This window comes from Squalius cephalus, assembly GCF_949319135.1.
Source record: "Squalius cephalus genome assembly, chromosome: 25".
Lineage (NCBI taxonomy): Eukaryota > Metazoa > Chordata > Actinopteri > Cypriniformes > Leuciscidae > Squalius > Squalius cephalus.
In genome coordinates, this window is record NC_137146.1 from 8,982,016 (window position 1) to 8,998,833 (window position 16,818).

At 37.0% G+C, this 16,818-nt stretch overlaps 1 protein-coding gene across 5 annotated transcripts in view; it reads right to left on the reverse strand.

Annotated features, from left to right (window-relative positions):
* dip2ca (disco-interacting protein 2 homolog Ca) overlaps positions 1 to 16,818 on the reverse strand; it is a 99,126-nt gene that overhangs the window by 48,064 nt on the left and 34,244 nt on the right. For all 5 annotated transcript variants that reach the window (XM_079863744.1, XM_079863743.1, XM_079863742.1 and 2 more), the window contains exons 2-3: positions 5,675 to 5,746; positions 2,255 to 2,365 (exon numbers count right to left, since the gene is read on the reverse strand). In XM_079863744.1, the coding sequence (XP_079719870.1) occupies positions 2,255 to 2,365; positions 5,675 to 5,746 (183 nt within the window). The remainder of the gene's footprint in view (positions 1 to 2,254; positions 2,366 to 5,674; positions 5,747 to 16,818) is intronic.

Below are 16,818 nucleotides of genomic sequence, written 5' to 3' on the forward strand. Positions count from 1 at the left end.
AAATGAAGTGAATCTGTATTAACTGGCCGCTGACCTCCAAGCTGGTGTTTACAGTGACGTGGATGAGATGAGTCTCACTGGATGATGGTCGTGAGAGTGTGTGACGAGAGCCAAGCCACCACCTCCAGCCCTTCTGTGATCTTGCAATACTGACTCATCTCAGTGTGTGTGTGTGTGTGTGTGTGTGTGTGTGTGTGTGTGTGTGCGCAAGAGAGAGTTGACTGTACATTGTACCCACGGCTACACTCCTCGCGCTAGCAGAGTCATGGCTTTTAATAATCCAAGCTGTTATTTGGACTCTCTAATGAGATACAGAACAACATATTCCATCAACACACTGACTGTGTTTACACGTACAAGAATATTCCGATGTGAATTTGGTCATATTCTAATTTAATTATGGTCCAAATGCAGTTAAGGGAATTGGAAAAGAATGTGGGTGTTCATTAAATATGCAGATTACATGTAAACCACAATATCCCATTGGCTGAGGAAAACGTCAATGTATTTTTCAGAATAAAGACATAACCAGAATATAGAGCTTAACGGGGGAAACGCTATGCGTGTAAACATGATCACTGGCTAAATGTCATTCGAGTTGCATTGCTCTAACTGAATGGCTAGAACTGATCTTTACAGGAAGTGTTGCACTGATGCTGTTGTTCTCTTCTAATAGACAACTCGAAACAGAATTGGAAAAATAATTCAATTCCATAATATCTCCGCATGAAACACAAAATACAGCAATATTCTGAAATTACACAATAGTTTAAAAGTTAGGGGTCAGTGTGATTTTTTTTTTCAAAGAAATGAACATTTTTATATAATGCATTAAACTGATCAAAAATGACAGTAAAGACTTGTTACACCAGATTTCTATTTCAAATAAATCTCGATCTTTTGCTGAATACAAGTTTCTATTCATCAAAGAATCATGGAAAAAAAAATGTATCACAGTTTCCAAATATTTTTTTTTTTTCAATTTGTTAACAGTGATAGATAGTAATACGAAATGTTTCTTGAGCAGCAAATCAATATTAGAATGATTTCTGAAGGATCATGTGACACTGAAGACTGGAATAATGATGCTGAAAATTTAGCTTTGGCATCACAGGAATAAATTGCATTTTCAATTATATTAAAATAGAACAGTTATTATAAATTGCAAAGAATCATTCACAATATTATTATTTTTTACTGTATATTTAAATCAAAGAAATGCTGTATTGGTGAGCATAACAGACCTTTTAGAAAAACACAAAAAACTGACCCCAAACTTTTGAATGGTATGGAATATGAAGAGCTTGATTTGATCCATAGGGATTTGATTGGAGCTGATATATATTTTTCTTCAACTGCTTGGCCTTAGTGTGTTATCAGCAGAAGAGTACAGTAGTTTCAGAGGCTAAGAATGAGCATTGGTGAATCGTACACAGTATCTATCTATCGATCTATCCAAATAAACGAACACTAAATGTGAATTTATTTTTGGAAAACTTGCCTCAGAAATATCATAAATCTGCTACGGTAAGGAAAAGCTCAATAAATGCTGTCTCATGACTACTGAACCCTATTTTTATTCTTTCAACTTTGAATTATGGATGTGTGGTTGCCTATTGAACACACAGAGACAAGACTGAGACAGATATCATTTTAATACGTATAGCTCATTGCAGTTAAATCTATCTCACACTCACACACATATTATATATCAATATTTGTATATTTGCCAATAGGGAGGAGGACAGTGAGATGGATAAACAATCCATAATCTGACACACAAACACACACTGTTTATGATTTAAATGCATGACATTTTAACTGACTCATCATATACACAGGTATATCTATGTGTGTTCTATCTGTGTGTATATGTGTGTGTATATACAGTATATAAATATGTTTGTGTGTGTGTATATATGATATAAGTAGTTCAATTATCTGGATTTTGTTTTTAAAGTGTATAAAGAAATTGATATTTTAACCCTGAAACCCCACGGTGGTGATACATAATTTTAAAATTAATTAAACATTTAATTTCATTTAATTAATTTATTTCCTTGATCCCTCATTAAAAAAACATTCTATTTTGCAGCCATTGAAAAACAGCTTATTTCTCTTGTTTACTTGCTGTATAACTATTAACTCTGGGCATCTACAATATTTCAGACATCACTCCAGTGTAAGAATCATGAGGGATCACTCATCAAACTGCTGGAATAAACTCCATGCTGCCGCCCTGCCGTGGACTCACCTGACCGGTAACGTTCATCACGGGTGCCAGAGGAGCGTCTACGGTGGTATCGTGAAGCGGAGGAGGGCGCCATGGGTGGCCGGCGCTCGTGTGCCATGGACGCCTCTAGCCCTAAATGACACAGAGAGATCAAGAGAGGGACAATTACACGTCTCAGCCAGAGACTCATTTATTACATATCCACCTTATTGATCTCTTTCTGTAACATTCTCTCTCACAGACGGCCTAAGAGAAACCCGGATTTGTTCTGGTTTTAATTAGAACAAATCAGAGTTTCTTCTTTTAATCAGGGTTTCCTTAACAACCTACAATCTTTTCTCATTCTAAGTTCAGTGTAGCTTTTCTTTCTAACATGTTGTCAGCCTCTTTGTTCTTTATCGCTCACCCCTTTAGACCCAAATGTTTATTGGTCTCTGACACAGCAGTAATTGAAATGCACAACATATTGGCATTGGCCAATATTAGTTTTTGTATTTATTAGAAAGAGACAATAATGACAGTATTTCTTTTTCTATGACAAGACACAAACATGCCAAACAAGTATGTAACCTTCCTAATATACAGTACATTATATGTTTATGTAAAAAAAATATATATAAATAAATAAAAGCAAAAAATAAATAAATGCCAAGATTAAGTTAAATTAACCTTTCTTCTATAGATTTAATGTTTTGATGCTTGAAATTGATTTCACTTAAATGCAAGCCATTCAAAAACAAATAAACAATTGAAACAATGACAGACCTATGTAACTTTGTTTCAAATGTAACCTTTTTCAATTCTGCAGAACGGAGATGTTTTGATTTTATGAATGACATTTTGCGGAAATCTGTAGAGCTTTCTGCGGAGTTCTGCAAGAAGCTGCAGATTCCATGTGGGACATTTATAGACTATCCGTATTTGCCAAAATGTCTATACCAGTGCAGCCCTAATTGAGAATAAATAAAATATTTAATTCCAGGCACACACAGCAGCGATTGTTCCACAATGACTCATATTTCAGTGGCTCTTGTGATGAGCCAGCTCTATTCTGTTCAGTTGTTCTTTGTTGTCTTGGATTCTAAGCGGAGAGCTTAGCACCACTCTGCTCCTCCTGGCAGATTTTAGGACACGTGAGGTGGCCCAGGTTGCACTCAGTGCTCCAGCCAAGAGCGTGCAAGCCGGAGAAATCAATTTCGGCCCCGTGCTGACATAGCCCAAGACATCAGCCAGTGGATTTATTCATTCAATAAGGCAGAAGGTGAGACAGCAGGTTAAGTCAGAATCATACACCAGCTCATGCAGCGGAGGATGTGATTTTCTGACTCAAGTACGATGAACACACACTCTTCCTCCTACTAAAAAGCCAAGAGTAACAGTCACCAATCAATACTGATTGGGTTAACGTCTAATTATGCCTGTCATTCAGTGAAAGGCAGCGGCGGAAACAATCTCTCCTCTGTGTTGGTAACCTGATGCTCTTAAGAACTAGGAGACACACACACACACACACACAATCAGGCTGGGCACTGAGGGAGGTGTCACAGTGCCACGTTCCCTTGCTCCACTACATAAACGACTGATCGTTAAACTAGTTCATGTTGTCATGGGACTGTTAAATAACATGAGATCCAGCGGGAATGGAGGCGTTGCGTTGAGTCTGGCGCATGCCGCTCCTCACGCCACGATACATGCTTTGTGCCTGAGCATGATGTCATGTATTTTTTTTCGCCGGGAGCCAGACTGGGAATATGCGGGCTGCCTGTTGCTATGGCAACAGAAGCCTTGCTAATCAACAATGCAGCCAGACATGCCGAGCATAAATCAGAGACCTTCAAAAGTTACATAAATTCTTACCAAACTATAAAAGCAGCACTACCTTTGAAAGTAAGCCTGGTTGATTTATATATTTTTCAGCTATCTGAAGATAAATATCTTGATATTTATGCATTTGCTGTAAACTGCCTTCAAAAAGGTGACTCAAATATCAAGTAAAAAAAGTTATAATACATTTTCCAATCAACAATAGATGCACAAAATGTAATAATTATATGCACCCATTTAAAAATAATTATAGCAATATTTATCTATATACATTTTTACAAAAAAACTTTAAAACAGAGTTCCATGAACGTTTTTGAGAGAATTTTGAATCAATTTGAACTGATTCATGGAACACACTCATATTTGTAAGTCATAAAGCAAGGAGAGATTGTGAAACTAGTCTAAATATGTTATGAATACTGTCTGGGATAACTGTAATAGAGAATAAATCATCAAAAAGCAGTTCCTATTAAAACGTTCTCCAACATCAAGCAATTACTTTACCTATCTCTTCCTTTTAATGATGGAAACGCACTTTTAAAGACTAAAGCCATCTGAAGCTGGAGACACTGCGTTTGATCGATAGTCTAAATGCAATGTATTTAAGTGCACTTAAACGGGTGACTGGGTTGATCAACTGAGCAATCATGTATTGAAAAGCAACACTGAACATTTGATTTCTTTCCCAGTAATATTCATAAGAAGAGGTTGTCTCAGTTCAATGAAACGAGAGAAAAAACTTCTAAGCACCTTTTATGAAGCTCTTGAGAAGAGCTTAGAGGAGCCTCTTAATTCTGGTGCCTACAGTCACTTATCAGCTCATTTTAAAGCAGCACTGAAGAACAAGCGGGCAAATAGACTGATTAAGTCTGGGGCCGGATCGGGTTATGGATGGCCTCGCTTTCCAAATAAGATTTTCACAGGAGTAAAAAGACTAAATAGAGCCGTTGGAACTTCAAACTTTAAAGCTACATTTACACTTTCAACCGATTCTGATTTTTTTCACCTATAGCTGGCAAAGATTGAATCTTCTTCCAATTTTTCCACATTTGATTTGGGCCACTTTTCAAATGCGTTTCTAAATCGGATATCTGATCATGTGACCTACATCTAAACATTCATATTATTACTTAAGAGTTAGAGATGTGAGCTAACCTCTAACTTTAAGCGCTACAGACATGAATGATACTTCAAATCATACAAGTTCTCTAAGAAAACATCTTTTGCCTGTCAGATGATAAAATGGGCAATTAAATCCCATATGCCTGTATTAAAGTTGGAACCCGATCCATTTGTATGTGTGCAACCATTCTGAATACCTTACCAACTGCCTAGTGATGCAGCCTAGGATGCCCCATGAAAGTCATTGCTTGTTTATGAACAAGAGAACGACTGTGAAATCCATCTGCTGAGATCTTAAAGCTAAAAATATTAAAACACAGGAAACCAATTCCCACTGTAGGTTTTTAGGATCTGTTTAAATGAGAGAAAGAAAGGCAAGCCCATCTGCTGTAGAAAGCTGGTTCAGTCATCTGTTAAACCTGTGCAAATGCAAGTCTATGGGTACAAATGCATTCTGTGACCCTCTAAATGTGAGGTGAGACTTGGGGCTCTTACCTGGAGGATGTGGCAGATACGCTCCGAGCAGTTTTGACCTCTTCTTCTCATATCCTTTCTGAGTGATGTCACCTGCAAGAGAAAGAGAGCATCACAAAATGTACAAACTGCATTCATAAATGTAAAAAACAAATAAATCGCAATCGTCTCTTTGCTTGAGCAGATTATGACACTAAACCAACACCACACCTCCTCTCTCATTCAGGATATCCATTTTTGGTTTGGAAAATATTTCATCTGTTTTTTTTTTTTAATGGTTAGGTAAGGAGTTTATGGGCAGATCTTTGAGGAAACCATTCAGATGGTGTGGGTGACAGAGAGCACATCCTGCAATGATTAATGTAACAAGGTTTTGTGACTTGTCACAAAGCATTAGGCGACTGGGCCGTCACATTTGCGTGGAAATGAAGAAAAGATCTGGTGCATAACGAGAGAGCGACGAAGACTCGACAAGTGACAGAATACGTAAATGAGAGAGCAAATGACGAATCAATAATTCTGTTACAAAACCTAACGAGCTGTCTTGCCGTCTACATAGACAGTCTTTTAAGTTAGGATAAAAAACAAAATAACTTATTTCAGACTTTTAACTCTGCATAGCACACAAATAGCACACGCAAATTATTCCAATGGAGTTTGATGTTAGCATTGTGCTATGCAAGCATTTTTTTGAAATATAAATATTTTGTAACAACGTTTTTACTGTCACTTTTAATCAAGTTAATGCATTCTTGCTGAATGAAAATATTCAATTCTTTCAACAAAGAAAATTGTACTGACTGATCTTATTGACTGAGCAATGCATTCCGGGATTGCATTCTCAATGAAGGATACTCGTTTTTGAATTATAAGAAGGCCAAAATGAGATCTTAAAAGGCAACATCATGCTGCCTACCTTTTGGATCCAGTTTCAGAAGATGATGTCTTAAAATACAGTCTAGGTAGGCAGCTCAATATGCTTTGGAACAAAGCTAATCTCGTCCTCCTCACCCTTGATCCCACATTAATCAACAATGATGTTCCTGCATGCTCTATACTACTGATGTGATCTAGTGAACATCCACTGTTTGGATCCTTAGAAGGACAGGAAACAGTGATAGTGAAGGCTGTTTTTCCCAAATGACCTCTTTAACAGCCCAATAAAAATGGCTGGGAGGCTAAAGGCTTGATGAGGAGGAGGATGAAGCAGGCTTTGGGATGAAAGAAAAGCAGAAGAAGAAAAGGAAAAGGTTTTTTTTAAAAAACAGAGACTGGATGATTCATTTCTTCACACCCACTTGCCACCAATCAAACTGCCTTATGTGGTGATTTCTGCTCAGGAGATTCATAGCTTTGCCTGTCCTTATCTCACTTACTTATTCTTTGCTTCGCACACACACTCGCTCTCTCTCTCTCTCTTTCTCTCATCGTCTAATTCTCTCCTTGTCCTTCCCTGAGGGACGAGTCCCTCATAAATTTTGACACCACTGCCTAAGTCTGTAACCATTAAAAGCAAGAAAAAACGAGAGAGCAGCAGCCTCTGTCATGAGGAGAGTGGAAACGAGGGCGGCTACCGGACAGTTATCCTCCAGGTGTGTGACACGCCGCTGTTTAATCCGCTGGGGATGTGACGTTGGCTACATATTTCATACTTGGCAGCTCCCAACCGAAAACATGTCGTACGAAACAAAGACCAGCTGTCAGACATGTTGCGTATGCTGCCATCGCATATTTTCTGAAAAATTATACAGATGTACAAACAAAATCAAGAGTTGTACAGAAGATACTAATTTTACTAATTAGCGGCGCTTTCAATAGCAACTACAATTATTATTGCTTATTTGAATGAAATTGAACAAACCCTCAATCCTAAGTATTTATCTTCGCCACATAACTCACCTCGCATCATTTGTGCTACGACATACTTCTGCTATGTTAGAGGAACTTTTAGTTGTTCTCCACAAGCAATATGATCTGCAGAAAGAGTGGTATGTACTTCAATGTTTCTGCTGACAGATTTATATGACATCTGACTCCTGTGAGTAACATCAAACACCTTCAAAAGACAACAATCATCTAGCATAGTCCAAGACGACAGGAAGCGGCCAACACCGTAGATCTACGGGAGAGACAGGCAAGCACTGCGGGTCGAAATTATGTTTATCTAATTGAGTTAAAAAGCACAGCAATCAAACATCTCTGCACAGGCATCAATGCAAATTAGCTAGCCACACATGCCTCCTTTTCATTAACAGAAATCTGTCAGTTTAAGATTGTCTAAATATTTTGTCGCAAATGCAGTAAAAAAAATGATAGAAACCAAGACAAAATATAAGGATATATATATATATATATATACTGTAATATTTAATATTTGAGAGTCACAACTATGGATGTGCGAGACTACATGACTAAATTCTGCTGCTGCAAGTCGACATTGGAAATACTATCATTTTCTTCCCCATATTTATCCTTTTATATTTTCACAAAGGCCACGTTCAACTTGCTGTCATGTTTGTTACATTTTAAAATGCTAATTTTTTTGTGTAAAACAAAATCATTTAATCTAACCATAGACCTTGCATGTCACTCACAGCCGGGCTCAAAGGAATGTCCACTCAGAAAACTTTAGAATACTCTTAAATATATAGTTACCGGTACATATCAAACTTTTCTTTCAATATTGGCACCTGTCATGAATTTTTCATACATGAGAAGCGTGCTCAAACCTGGATGTGCAATCTAACTTTTATTTTAGGAATACTGTTTATAATAGGATATTGAGTTTGTAATTATTGGTTCTGAAATGCCAGTTGATTTTAATAAATGTCTATTGGCAAACATTGATAAAGTGAAGTATAATGTACAATGATCGTAATGCAAGGCAAGCACGTCGCATGTACTGTATATTATTACCTTTTTTTAGCAGCATTTAGTATGGGATTTGAGCGATTCATAGATTAAGTAGGCTATTTCAAATGGATTGCTTATATAGACAGTTGTTTTTGACTGTATTCTGGGGGTTTGTTAAACTAGTCGGTTACAAAATTTCAGTTTAAATGCTATTTAAATTAGTAATGGGGCACATCCCTATAGTCAAAACACGGAATGACTGTGAAATTATTTTAATGACACAGAATGTAGGAAACTTAACATCGCATTAAAATCATATTATTTACAATGCAGCTTAATTTCAATGCATCAAAATTCAATATATTATCCAACTCTTATTCTTGATACTATCATCATTATAGACTGGAATGGGCTCTGGAAATCCACCCTCCTGAGATTCCTTCAGAACAGACTCTGAGCTGAATGTAAAACAGTCCTGTGCTGCAGGAGATCCGATTACTCCATGTGTTTCTGGAGCTTACATCTGGATGTGACTACATTGAAAATAAACCCAAAAAAACTACAGTATATGAATTTCTTCACAGCTGAAAACCACAGAGCGAGCTTATGCTAACATGATGTTATCTTAGGCAAACACGTAACAAAATGGCTTCATTCTACTCAGTAAAAAGTTCTACATCACAATTCTTCGTTTTTCACGAGCGCACAGTGTAATTACACGTTACAGGTGGTGGAGCTTATGGCTCACAGAATACAGGAAACCATCCTTTTGCCTCTTCCACAACATAAACGTCTTAATAATGGGCTTCGGTGGAAAGAATCTGCCTCTATGGAAATCGCAACCTCACAAGCAAAAATTCTCTTCTATTTATCTAAGAGGATTACAAGCTCGGAGAACATTTACAAGTCCTTCATAGGCCTTTCTAGGGCCTAGAAGAGCACAAGCAATTCTAGGGTCTAGTGTTATTGCATTACACCAAAGCTGACGGAGATTTTGCATCAATTTGTATAATATAACCCATCTTATGCTCTATCAAATTGAAGGTTTTTCAACAGTGCAGTGCGAGGAATATGATGTCACAGGGCTGTGTTCCAAAAAGACAGGATATTGTGATGTCATTGGTTTCCTGTTTGGTGTGAAGGAGTATTCCACAGGGATCTAATCAGGCAAAAGGCCGAGTCGTCAGATGTGCTGGATAATCTACCTGTGTTTATGCGTGCCGTGAGGGAGTGCGAAGTGCAAAATACACAGCGTCCTCAAAACGTTGGAAACTTAAGACACACTTTAAAATGTATGAATGTCACTGCATTTGATAAGAAATGTCAAAGCCAGTAGTATTTACTTTAAAGAAAGATAGCCCATTTTTAAGCGAAACATTTCACATTAAGTTGTGTTTAAGTGATACATTAATATAATGTTTAATTTTAAGAAGTAAAAAAGTATTTTGGAAGGACACCTAAGTGAACTTGAGGAACTGACCAAAAATCTTGCTGGGACCAGCTGGTTAAACGTAACTGCAAAAATAGCTCAGGAAAGTTGAATTAGTTATGAAAAAAATAAGATGCTTTTGGAATGATATTTTGTTATCTTATGCAATGAAATTTTTATGAGTTTAAATTTTGATTAAAGTAGGGATACACCGATTTCAAAACACTGGCCAATACTGATCAGTCAAAAATTCCAACTCACATAATTAATTGTTATGGCCCATAACTGATAAATGGTCTATTAAAATTAAAATGTTACAAATTTAAGTATTAAAATACTATCTTGTCTATTAGCCTGGCTAACGAACCACGTGTACATTTTCTCGTATTTGAGGCGTGGTTTACGAATGCCCAGAGCCGTTTATTGGGCGCTATCATGTCTATCAAATGCGCCTGTATGTAGCTCATAGCCAATCGCTTCAATTATACCAGATGACGTATGTAGAGTGACAGAAATTCGACGAGGAAAAAGACGACGTCAAAGATTTATTTGTACACGATGGCGTTTAGCGAATATTACCGTTTGTGCAAGATAAACATGAGGGTAGAAGGTAACGTCGAGTCTGATATAAACAAACTGCTTCGGTGTCGTCATCGTCTTGCTGCTCCCTCCCCGTTCTGTGATTGGTTCCCTTTTTCAGGGGAAAATTTGGTCCATGGTGTCCAGACTGCCTAGCAGCGTGAATAAAATCGCGCTGCGAGCAAGGCAGTATGGGGAAACCCAGGCTACTTGTCTATATGATTTCAAAACAAAACAGAATATCAATTGATCAAAATGAAACAAATTAATTTCAAATGATTCAAAAGTACAGTATGAAAAACATATTTATTTTTAGATTTGCTAATAATTTCACTTAAAATGTTATTAATGTCTTTTAAGCTTAATTCTAAGTGAACATTAGATGATGGCAAGGGAAATCGAAATGTAAAAATAGGTTAAATGAGCATATTATAAAAAATGATCAAACAAACTAATTAAAATATGAATATTATTAAAATAGATACCTATTTGTGCATCTAGTTGAAATTCAGAAAGTTGCAAAAGTGTCAAAAGATTTTTTCAGCACATCATCCCCAAACTCCTTGACCCTCCTAAATGACATCACTTATATTTACACATCGACTGCATCGTTCACCCACACACATCCCATGATGCATTTCAAAAAGAAACAATGAGCTATGTGTTTTAGCCCCGAACCGCTAAAGACGGATCAGACTACAAACAAAAGGTTGCGCCTGAAGGGCTAACTGCTATTTCTGACAGTTAAACCGTTGTCTGATGTGGGAACAACAACGCAGTCAACATGTTTTTCTTTGGCTGTATTTCCTCATGGGAGGGGGCATATCAGAAAACTGCTGAGGCATGGTCTCTCCAGCGCTCTAGTAATGAACCTCCCCATCAATGAGAGTTTTACTCAACTGACACAGATCTCTCAAATAAAACAAAAACACATGAAAAATTCACTTATAGGAATGAAGGCCAGTCGCATCTTTGAAATTCATGCAAGGCCATGTATTCGGGACATGTAAAAGCCTCATTGCTCGGTGGCAGAGAAGGTACATTAGCGCTCAGCCTTGCCTCGGCAACTCGATGAATAAACCATACTTAAATTGAAATATGTCTTTCCCCAGAGGAAGAACTCTTCCCTTGACCCCTTTGTAGAAGCTCTGCGATAAGGCCGCAAGCTTTGTACAAGCGAGACAGAGGTGTCAATATCAACAAGCGCTGCAAACATTAAAAAAAAAAGAAAAAAAAAAGATAACAGGAAGCACAGCTCATTGACAGGAAAGGCCGATGTGGATGGCTTCAGTTGCGATAGACCTTATCTGATCAGATACATCAAGACTGTTTTTCCCCACACAATCATCCAGAGGATACAACAAATATCAGAAAATACAGGCTGAGAGACTGTCGAAAAGCAGGTTTTTTTATTGTATTAAAGGGAAATGGCTCATATAACCGTATTTATTCAGGTATAATTTTCACTCCTTGAGGTGAAGGAACACTTGTAGTCATGGGAGATCAGGTAACTATGGTGACTGTAAGAGAAAGAGAGAGTCAGCAAACACCAGAGTGATAATTCTCCATTAGTCTCTCAGAATATTGAATCCACTGAGGCCTCAGCGAACGCTCATGCAAGACTTGTTTTCTGGAACACATATTCATTCATACCATCTTAATGTTAACGGAGGAAATTGAACTGACATGATTTCATGCAGCAGTTCAGTGGAGCAGGAATGTGATACTCTGATATATTGTATTAAGAGGAACAGGTTGCCGTTTAAATTTATAATTTCCTTGTGCTGTGTCAAGACTGAAAACTTGTCTAGATTACAGTAAAATCTCACACTCTACACACTGTTGACACTAAGTAGTGGTGGTGGTGTTCATTTGGGTGACAAAAGTTTGAATCTAGCCTGTGTGCAAATCAGTGGAAAAGAAAGTGTAAGTCATGATGTTGTGATTAAAGTAGAAATGCACTGAAATGAAAATGTTGTCTGATAGGGCTTCACGATATATTGAAATTATTGAAATGTCACAATAGCTTACGATAACTGATTTTAAATAGGGATGTCAATTTACACAAATTCCGATGATCGATTGCTGTTTATATAAACAATCATTAATTGATTAATCGTTAGCTAGCCTTAATACTGCAATATGCATCTACTGCAGTGAAATAGCCAACAGCATGACAGGGTGTGCAAATGCTGTTCAAAAGACCATATTCCTCACTAAATGAATGAGAAGGGTTTTTAGTCTAAATAAAGGGTTAGTAGGATTGTAAAATGACTCGATGTGATTGATCATTTAATTCAATTACTTATTTAATAAACAAATATAAGGACTAATACAACTGTCACCATCAACGCCGCTTCAGAAGCCTGCTAGTCAGAATGTTCAACTCCTGATGTGGACACACTCAACGGCAACTAAACCCAATGAATTCACATTTTAACGTAAAATGGTCCTAAACATAACTCTGGCGCACTCGCTTAATTTTTCCTCGTGTCTGCTTTACGTGTTTCGAGGTTGAGAAGCATGCGCATGACCTTGCTTAATCGACGATCGATAAGTTTAATCAATTCAATTATTATCGACAATTAATTGATCTTTTTTTTCATACGGTACATTATGTTTAACACTTTATCACTATATAATTACTATAATGTCCTGTATGAAAAAAGAATAAAAAATAGTGCATCCTTAGATTAAAAAAAAAAAAAAAGTTTTACTTTGGAATAATGAATCACACAGAAACACACATTAAGAAAATTAAATAAGGTCAATTTCATGACTCAAAGTTCCCATGCATATGGAAGAGGTACTATCACTACATCGATGACCAGAAGAGAATTGCTAATCACTGAAAGTGAGTGCTGATGGAAACTCTTGTCCACTTGACTAATAAGAAACAGTGCTTGATCAGACCTGCTGCTGGACAACCTGATGCTCAGTTGAGTGATTTGCTGGCTTTGGAACGGAGGCAGATGAAATAACAATCAGTCTCAGTGCACTGTTGGAGCTTTGAGCACAGATGTGGCAGGGGGAAAAAACAATAGACTTACCACGTCCCACATGCCAGACTCTTTCAAATGTGCTCCTAAAGGTACCGTATGTGAAAATTAAAAATTGAATAACAGATTAGTGGGAGTAAGTGGGTCCAATTCAATTAAACACCCTAAAATCCACTGCTTTTCAAAAACATCAAAAGCCCTCATATTTAGACTCTACAAAAGCAGGAGATTTGCATATTACACTTGCGATACTTTAAAAAGAAGTGGTTTGGCTGGATCCGCAAGCCATTTGTGGGTCAATAAAGTGGTCTGGCTCTGTGTAAAGCTCTTTTAAATCTGGGTCCACTGAGTCACTCTACTACAACATAAATACACAGCCTAAAGCTCTTACTCTACATACTGTACTTTGCAGCTCAGTATCAGAGCTTAACACTCAGCTCAGGGTCAAAGAGAAGACCTTAGCTTAGAATCAGACTTGAAGGCACTCTTCTTTACATATTCCAGCCTTACTCGGAGATGATTATTGATAAGCTAAGAACATCTCTTTGAACCTGAGCTGCAATAATCAACCCAAGACCAAGATGGGATTATCAAATCAGATTCAGACTGTACTAAACCATGATTAGACTATTAATAATCGACTCAGATTAGTCAGGATGCACTGATATTAAATTTTGGACAATGCCAATAATGATTTCCATCATGGTCAATAACCTATAAATGGCATATTTTAAAATGCATACTACTATTTAAAAGAAATTTTAAAGAATTTTACTATTTAAATCTAGTATCGGCAGATAACAGATATAGTACAGATACATTGTGCATCCATAAATCAAATAAGGGTCATTAGACCATAATGATCAGCCGATGTTTGCATCTCTCATCAGTGAAAAGCAGCAGAGCTGTAATATTGACACCTGTTTGTTTTTTTTGCATTTGTCTGTGACAGCGTGGGAATGAAGAAGAGAGACTGCCATCTCGATGTGCTCGACCTTGCACGAGAACCTTCTCTCATCAAATAGACAGGACATGATCCCATTAGCCGTTCCCTGAATTTTATGCTTGCCCCCCTATGCTCAACAAGGCTGTCGATGAGAGTCAGAGACCCCTGCGAACTCGGACACAGACTAAAGTGTAAAGAGAGGCATAACAGAACCAAGAATGACTGTCAACCACTGTCATTCTCATTTGGTTTCGCATGTACTTCTGACTGATTGTGAATGAGTGAAGTTGGGATGAAAATTAACATTTAAATACATGACACATGCCAGCTGCCACATTGATTTTATTTAGCATTTGTCAGTTATGACTTCACAAGCAATTTTAAATGACCCTTTCGTTGTTGTTGTGCACAAGTGAGTGTGTATCTGTGCTTCCAGAACTGGTTCAAAGGAAAAACTTCCTCTCTGTAAACATTTTACCTTTTTTCCCAAAGATGGGGGTCATGCCTGATGCTCATTTGCATTTAGATTAGCTGGTTAAAATGATAGACTCTCCACGGTGAGCCCTTCCAAAATCACTTTTACTCTGAGGAGATTCCAGACCAACCATGTCAATGGCTGCCACATCATCGATAAGATGACAGGAATAATTCTGAAGTAAATCGATCCAAATCCTGTTCTGTGTGGTGAATTACACAGGCAGCTGTGGCCACAGAACAGATGAAAGTTCAGAAAAACTACAAACCCCTGCTATATCATCACATTTGACAATATCAGCATTCAAAATGACTTTCCAAAGTCCCCATCAGTTGAACCGAATGAGGTTCCTCCATATGATCTCTGAAATTGTTACCAACTGCAACTGATTTAAAGATAAAGTGTGTAACTTCAGTGTAACTAGTGTCATCAAAAGGGAATTACAAAAGATAAAATCATCTTTCCGAACAGTCCTTTCTGTCTGCCTTTGGTTGTAGCTGAATGTAGCTGGCCAGTCTTTGCTATGCAATTACAATAAATTAGGCAAATGCATCAAAAAATATATACAAGTGACTTGTGAACATAAAAAATATAAAAGTCTTTTCTATGCAATAACAATAAATTGGGACTGTGGTGTTTATGTTTAAAAAATGATGCAATTATAAAAGAGACTTGTGTGAATAATCGTGAACGAATCAGATATTTTCAATGAATCAGTTGATTCAGTTCAGTTCACAAAAACTCTCCGCCACTTCCTGTGGAGGTTTTTTCTGCGACTAACTGACTAATTAAAATTTGGTCGACTAAGCCTCTTCTAGCTGAATAATGTTTAGTCGACTATTAGGGGGCAACCCTAAGCAATTCACAAGTTAACAGCTCTCTGGAAAGGAAAGATTATTTATGGAGCCTCACACATATGTGTTAAAAAAAAGAATAATGTGTCTATGAATTTATAATTTGTTCCTGCAACTTATTAAATCATTCCATCATTTCAGTTAAGAACAAATTAGTTCCCATAAGTTGGCCATAATTCAACTAAATTAAACCAAGGGAACAAATTAGCACTATGTGGCCATGATTGAACTAAAACGAAGGAAACAAATTAATAAAACATGACCATGAATTAATAAGTCACTGGAACAAATTCTTAATTCATGACCACAATATCTATTGTTTCTTCCATGTATCATGTGCGCGTGCGGTGCTCTATAATTATCAGTGAATAATTATTTTAATTAAGTTGAACCCGAACAATTGAGTTAGGAAGTTGATCTTGAGAACCAAGATTTGTGGATGAATCATTCAGGCTAACTTTGTGAACCGAATCAATTGATTTATTGAAAAGAACCCAATCAAAAGAACAATTCTTCCCAAAATCAGACACTGATTTTTGCTTGCGCAAGTAGATTTTCAGTGAATAATGACTTAAATTTCTCATCTGCTTCTTACACAAAGCTATCAAATGGCTTCAGAATATTTGGAATGTAGTGCACATCCTTTTTGAAGGTTGAAACCAATAATATATTGATAAATATGAGCCAATAATTATTTTCATCTTATGGCCAAATGCCTAAAAAAAATTATAAAACTATCGATACTTTTTTTTTTATCCAAATGAATTACAAATAAAACCATAAAAAGTAAAATCAATACAAGTGAACTTAGGCATCACAACACTATAATTTACAATTTATTGTAATTGCTTGGACACGGTCCACCAACGACAAGAGAGTAATAAAGACAGAGGTAAATAAATAACGGCAGAATTTGACAGGGAAAAGTATTAGGAATTACACAGATTACCTTTAAGTGAAAAATGCTGCCTATATAATGCGCAAAGTTTTCATAGCAGCATATAGTGGAGACAGACTGTCTAGCGGCATG